This window comes from Pyxicephalus adspersus, chromosome 4, assembly GCF_032062135.1.
Source record: "Pyxicephalus adspersus chromosome 4, UCB_Pads_2.0, whole genome shotgun sequence".
NCBI classification, from domain to species: Eukaryota; Metazoa; Chordata; class Amphibia; order Anura; family Pyxicephalidae; genus Pyxicephalus; species Pyxicephalus adspersus.
This window is the reverse complement of record NC_092861.1, coordinates 153,342,371-153,349,246: the sequence shown is the minus strand read 5'-3', so window position 1 is coordinate 153,349,246 and position 6,876 is coordinate 153,342,371. Positions and strand designations below refer to the sequence as shown.

Below are 6,876 nucleotides of genomic sequence, written 5' to 3'. Positions count from 1 at the left end.
CCTTCTATATTTCCTATAGCCACAGATCACAGTATATTAGTGTGGGGGTCAGTGGGAAGAATTCCTCTTACATTGCTGGCCAGTGGGAAGAATGTCACCCTTACAGATAGCCAAAAAGATCTTTGGGGTCCCTTATACTGACCTGAGAGGTATGAACTGTTCAAGGAACCCCAGAGGAGAAACACTGCTCTATAGTGTTGGTGTTCAAATTCAAGTTGTCCTTATATTCGACCCAAATATGGCTGTTCGTTAGACCCGACCCGAAAAACACGGGATTCGACGATGCAAGTTCATGTGTGAAAAAATGTGTTAAAAAAAAAAAAATTAATGTTAAAGTAATTTATTGAATGTGTGTGATTTGTTTTACTAACCTATTTTTTTACAGGTTATCCCACAATGACAGGGACGGGATCCCCGGGCACTAGAGGTTAAATGGGGACAAGTCTCCCCATTCATCACCTCGAGTGCTCTGTGATTGACTGAGGAAAGGTAAACCTTGATGGCCCGTGGCTGGCCGCATTTATTGAGAATAGATTCCTGGCACTAGAGGTTAAATGGGACAAGTCCCCCCATTCAAAACCTCTAGTGCTCTCTGATTAGCTGAGGAAAGCTTTCCTCAGCCAATCAGGGAGCACTATTCCTATTCCTGGATAGAGTTTCTTCAGGAACACAGGACTCCCTGTGTTCCTGGATAGAGACTCTCTGTGTTCTTGGATAGAGAAACTCTATCCAAGAACACATACAACTAGTAAAGGGCTGCAAGAGCAATCAGGGGACCAGAGCTGACAGCTCTGTTCCCGATTGCTCTTGCAGTTCTTCACAGTCCCTAAAAATAAACCGATTTCTCCCACTATTAACTTTAATGGTGTTCGAATTTGGCTAGCTGTTGAATAGAATAGTGAGATATTCGACCAACACTACTGCTCTAAAACATTTATGCATTATTAATATTACACAGTATTTTTATAGCACCAACATATTACACAGCACTGTACAAAGCCCATAGTCATATCACTTCAAAGGAGCTCACAATCTAATGTCCCTACCATAATACAGTTTAATGTCAATTTTGGGGGAAGCCAATTAACCTAACTGCATGTTTTTGGTATTTGGGGGGAGTACCCATGGAAAACCCACACACAGGGAGAACCCACAAACTCCATGCAGATAGTGTCCTGGCCGAGATTCAAACCTGGGACCCAGCACTGCAAAGGCCTGAGTGCTAACCACTGAGCCACCATGCTTGCCCGAAAGATACCACAGAGATTCTAAAGATGTAACACCCCTTGGTTCAAACTTTCTACCCCTTTCCAAAAACACACCCACAGAGATGATGTATAGATTCCGGATTTGGGATTCTCACATCTAATGCAAGTATAATGTTGATCTCCATCTTCAGGTTCCAGGTCTATGTGACAGACACAAATCATATATATCGTCAGTATCTGCCTTCCCATACCTTGCTTGGCTCCATTGATGGGCTTGCTGGATACCCCATAACCCAGGCACTTGGGTTGTAAATTCCTTCCTGAATAAGCTGTGAGGCTTTTGAACCATTCTAATCTTTACTTACATAACATTTTTACCTTCAGTGTTTCGCTTTACTCACAAATCCAAGGAGCCACAATGGGCACAGTGTATACCTTCTCCTACACCATGTAGAGAGCTAGGGCCAGGACCTCTTTGTGGATGAGGGGCCTCAATGTATATCAATGACCAATTCATTCTCTGGATGGGATCACAAGAACGACGTGACTGTTTTCTGTTATATTTAAATACAGATTCATATATTAATGTCTTCTCATCATCAATGTATTCCCATCCTGGATGTCTTTATTTATAAACAAGGATCTATGATATATCATTCGTTATCAAAAACCAACAGCAGGAAATACGATACTGACAGCACAGAGTGCGCTCCCCACTCATCTGATGAAAAGTTATTACTTTGACCTGAGAAGAAATTGCTTGGAATTCACCAGTGCCAAGTATCCGGTCGATAACTTCTTGTCTTTTTCTCCATCTTTCCTATATCTAATGCCAAGTTCTATGACACAAGAAGCCGTTCCTTGTGCCCGGGGTGACATCTTTACCAGCTGCAGTTTGGTGCCCAGCCTTCCAATGCTCACATGCTTGCACTCTTCCTTTGTCATTGATAGGGCCAGTGGCTGGCACTAATGAAGGTCAGCTCTGGAGGGCTCTTCATATGAAAGTAGGGGAACAAATTCATACACCGACTCTGATTTACATTCAGATAACATGGTGGCTCAGAGTTACTCAGCGACACTAGCTGCATGGAGTTTGCAGATTCACCCCATGTTTGTGTGGGTTTCCTCCCACATTCCAAAAACATGCAGTTAGGTTAATTGACTTCCCCTTAAAATTGACCTTAGACTGTGATAATGATATATGACTATGGTAGGGACATTAGATTGTGAGCTCCTATGGGACAGCTAGTGACATGACTATGGACTTTGTACACCACTGAGTAATATGTCAGCGATATAATAATACTGTGTAATAATTGAGGAAGGAACCCCAATACCCAGATACCATAATATTTTATTGTTTTTGTTCCATGTATATAATGTGTTTAATCCTTTGTAAATAAGTAAAAAAGTAAATGTTTAAAAAACAAAATTAAATCTGATCATTGTATGAATGTTTGTAGAAGCCAGGGACAACACACAATATAATCCTACACGGGCACACTTTAATATTTACTATAATCACATTAACATCCCCGTATGTTATAAACACTACACCTCCCCATCAACATCCCCTTCTAGAAGCTTCTCACCAAACTCCCTGTGCAGTTAATTGGGAACAAGCTGGGGATACCAACAATAATGCAAAACAGTGCTGGTATGGTGAGCTCCAGTTATGTCCAGGCTTCTGGGAAAGACTGCAAAGCTATTACAGGAGCAGGGGATGAACGTATCTAGGAGTTGATCAGTGCAGTTGCTAGAAGGAGAAAGCTGAACTTTTGGTCATTTTAAGAAATAAAACTGAAGACAAAAATGGAAAGGAATATTTTAAAAACATTATAAACTGATCTGTGTCAAACAATTATAAAGCCATTGCTGCCCTCCTAAAAATGGTCCCGGCCTGGCTGCCTCCTTGTCCCTGGGTTGCAATACTTCCAAGCCAAAAAATGTCATAGAAAAAGCTGGACATTTTCTGAACAATGGCAGCTTCCATAGTTCTAGCAGCATCAGGGGCTTTTAGTGGATTTGAAGTGTTCACATTGGACAATAGCAGAATAATCCGCTCGCATGGACTCCTTTGGATTATGTACCCTAACCCTGTCTGGGTTCTCCAGGTCACAACAGGGAAGTCCATGGGGCTGTATTTAAATGGACTGCATATTGCACCAAAATGTGGGCCTGCTGCATGGGTGCCTTTTACCCTGCGTTGTGGTATAAGTGCCCCTTTTCTATACAATTCCTTCTAGCAGCAGATCACTGATGGGTGCATTGAACCCACCAGGTTCTGCATTACCAAAGACTTGACTGGAAGGGAAACCGATCTGTCACCGCCCTAAATAAAAGTGACATCAAAGCCTCCATCCCCGGCTGGCCAATGACAGCCGTAAAATAAGGAAACACTTGCACATTTCTGTGTTTCTCTTTAAATTTGGAACAAATCCATCGGCCGTACCATCGTCTTCACTTCACCTGCCGACACGTGAATGGCTATTTTATGAAATCCATTTGCACCAGTGACCCCTGCTGGCTGATGTGTGTGTTGCAGGTGAGCATTGTGATGGGAAAAGCTGCTGGGAAAGAAGCAAGAAAAAAAAAATGCACATGTGGAAAAAGCGACAGGGATGAGTTACAAACATGGGAACTTGCTCTCTGCCGAAATGCTGTTCTGGTGAGAATGTTGCAACTAGTAAATGTGCGTTTATTTATATTTAGCAGGGTTGGTGGAATGGATGGAATGTAAAATGTGAGAATTGGGAGCAGTGATCTTCACAGGAGGAACAGCCACTCCTATGGGAGATCCCTCTGTGTATGATGAGTGTTTGGGTATAACATGCACCTGGCGTCCAATGAAGTCTTATAAAGTGCACCCAAAAATGTCACACATAGGGATCTGCATAGGGTACTTACACAATACTGCTTATGGATTTCTTCATTTCTGCAGAATAGGGAACAGATCAAGAGCAAAACTTTCCTTTATAAAAGGCTATAGTCTATCACCATGGTGAGTGGAGGTCCCAGAGCAGCGCCCTTGTAGTCATGGTCTCAAACCTCTCATGACCACTGTAAATCAGACGGCTCCATTGTGTAACATTCTGTATAGGTGGGGGTGATCTGAAGGAGTCACACAAACTTCACACTGGAGAGTCACTGCAGGTGCTCATGCTGTGGTCACAACAGGTTTTCCAGAAATCATCAGATCATCGAAGGGCAGAAGAGGAAGAAGCTGGGGGATGAGGATGGAGGGGAGAATTAAATATGGTTCCTATTATCCTAAATGAGATCCCTAACATCTCAGAGCCCTGCAAATGTCAGAGACCACAGCACCCAAATTTGAATTCATTCATTCATTTTTACCCCTGCACCTGCCCCAAGGTCTGAGAACACACTAAACAGGGGCACACACAAGGGCAAGATTTTTTACAGCCAGTTCTGCCCAGGTCTTAACCATCTGTATAGGGTATGACCCCCTGTCTATCATAAATGCCCCTATTTGTACCAGAATTGTCCTCAGTCTGTGTATGGGATGAAACAACCTCCCACTACCCCTGCAAGTCCCTACTTAATATAAGACCCCCCAAACCAAAAGCCCTTGTTATGATCTCTACAGAACCCCCACAGATTTCTGGAAACTATTTCACCAATTATTCCCCCTGAATACACCTAAGGATCCCATTGCAAAGGCACCAAGGAAGCACCACAGACAGCCAATCACCACCCACCGACACAACCAGTATGCAGAGTTGCATTAGCATTGTGTTTTCATTGAGATCACTGATGATTGAGAAGCTCCAGTCACTGTGCCATCCCATGATCAGTGCCAGGTATAATACCCAAGTCATTATATAATCCCAGTCTTACAGTTCATAAATCCATACAATATATTGGTTAATGATCATACCAGGTTATTCCCCTCTGCCAGGTCCTGAGGGGTGTCCCCCTCCCTGTTCCTCTGTAAGATGTCTGCCCCTGCTTGGCACAGAAGCCTGGCGAGACCAACATCCTTCCTGCCGACAGCCAGGTGAAGCGGGGTACAGCCGTTATACATGAAAGCATCCACATGAGGGCGATATTGTAAAAGGTGATTCACCAGCTGATTGTCCAACATTTCCACAGCCAGGTGCAGGGCCGTCTTCCCACTGGTGCCTTCCTGTAGGGCGAGAGAAGAGAGTGAGAGGTCCGAGGACTACGGCCAGCCATGTCTGGGTAAAAAATAAAGCAAATATACTCCAGACACCTCTGCAGGCCATGAAACTGACAGAAAAGGCCCCGAGGATCTTTTGGACATCCAGTGAGCTGACAACGCGGCTTTTGCTGCACCGGAATCCTAATATTACCTGACTATTGATATTGGCACCACTGTCCAGCAGAAGGGAGACGAGGGGCAGATTCCTCTTCATGGTGGCGATGTGCAGACAGGTCAGACCTGCAGACAGAGAGACACGTGTGAGTGACACCAGAGGTGACACACAGGACAATGTGCCCACGGGAGGAGGGGAGGTCAGAGGGGTCCCCCTTTAATAATTACAGAGGACACTAAAAAGCACATTTACCCACAATGCACTCTGCACCCAGCCTCTTCTCTGCACATTGACACCCATAGGGTAACACTTTTATATTCCTCCAACATTACCATCATGCCAGAAGCAGCATCACCTTTCCAGTTTTGTAGCTGTAAGTTCTGTGGTCCTCTGGGGCCCCGAAGGAGGATTCTGGCACAGTCCAAGTGCTGGTTCTCACAGGCCAGGTGTAATATAAGTATATAATGTCCCATTTTTTCGTACATATTTCCTTTTGAGATAAGAGAGAAGTCAGTGCGACATCTGAACAGAACGCTCTGCCCTCCATACCAGCCGAGACAATGTTCCACCAGGGGAAAGTACTAGGCTCTTTATAAAAGGAAATCTCCAACTTCTCCCTGGCACCATTTCTGCAAACCAGGGGACCCTGGGCTGTACATGGAGGACTTCTAAAACAGGAAATCTGACATTCCCTCAAATTAATCAATTACAGCCACTGAAACACATGGACCTGGAAAATTCCATGAGGGAAAACAACCAATGCTGCCACTGTAATATTATTACTAGCACACTGCAATGCGAGGAGAACACATGGAATGTTCAGCTTATTTGCATCCATTTATGGGCGAATTTTTATTGGCCAATCATTAAGCAGCTCTATTATTTAGTATCACATGTTGGAAGGGGCGAGTCAATGGGAAGTGTAGAATAATGCAGATTTAGGGCCATTTCTGTAACTTACTGCAACCCCAGAATTCAACCTAAGTGTAAATGGTATGACCCCCATACAGGAGTCTCCCTTGGGCTCTAGGAAGGGGCACAAAGGTGTAAAGGGAGGGAGGGACAGCCAGGAGCCACCATAGTGGATGGGGTATCCAGCTCCCCACACCTCAAGTGTAAGGTCTGCAGGTGAGGAATCCCAGCAGAGGCCACCCACCTGGTACAGATCATTCTGGATGTCCAGGACTTCTTTGGGGGCCAACGAGATGAAGTTCAGAGACAGCTGTGGGATGTTATGGATGACAGCTAGGTGCAGGAGCCTGCAGGACACAAAGAGTAATACATGGAGTAATGGTGACTGATGGCACAGAAATAACAATTCATAAACCCTGGCTAAAATATGAGTGCAGTAACCCCAGGCATGGGGTACG

At 44.4% G+C, this 6,876-nt stretch overlaps 1 protein-coding gene across 1 annotated transcript in view; it reads right to left on the bottom strand.

The window, feature by feature from the left end:
- Nucleotides 1-2,693: 2,693 nt before the first annotated feature.
- NFKBIE (NFKB inhibitor epsilon) overlaps nucleotides 2,694-6,876 on the bottom strand; it is a 7,824-nt gene continuing 3,641 nt past the window's right edge. The window contains exons 3-8 of the mRNA XM_072410313.1: nucleotides 6,468-6,765; nucleotides 6,290-6,296; nucleotides 5,862-5,996; nucleotides 5,543-5,631; nucleotides 5,107-5,355; nucleotides 2,694-4,431 (exon numbers count right to left, since the gene is read on the bottom strand). Of these exons, the coding sequence (XP_072266414.1) occupies nucleotides 4,366-4,431; nucleotides 5,107-5,355; nucleotides 5,543-5,631; nucleotides 5,862-5,996; nucleotides 6,290-6,296; nucleotides 6,468-6,765 (844 nt within the window). The 3' untranslated portion in view covers nucleotides 2,694-4,365. The remainder of the gene's footprint in view (nucleotides 4,432-5,106; nucleotides 5,356-5,542; nucleotides 5,632-5,861; nucleotides 5,997-6,289; nucleotides 6,297-6,467; nucleotides 6,766-6,876) is intronic.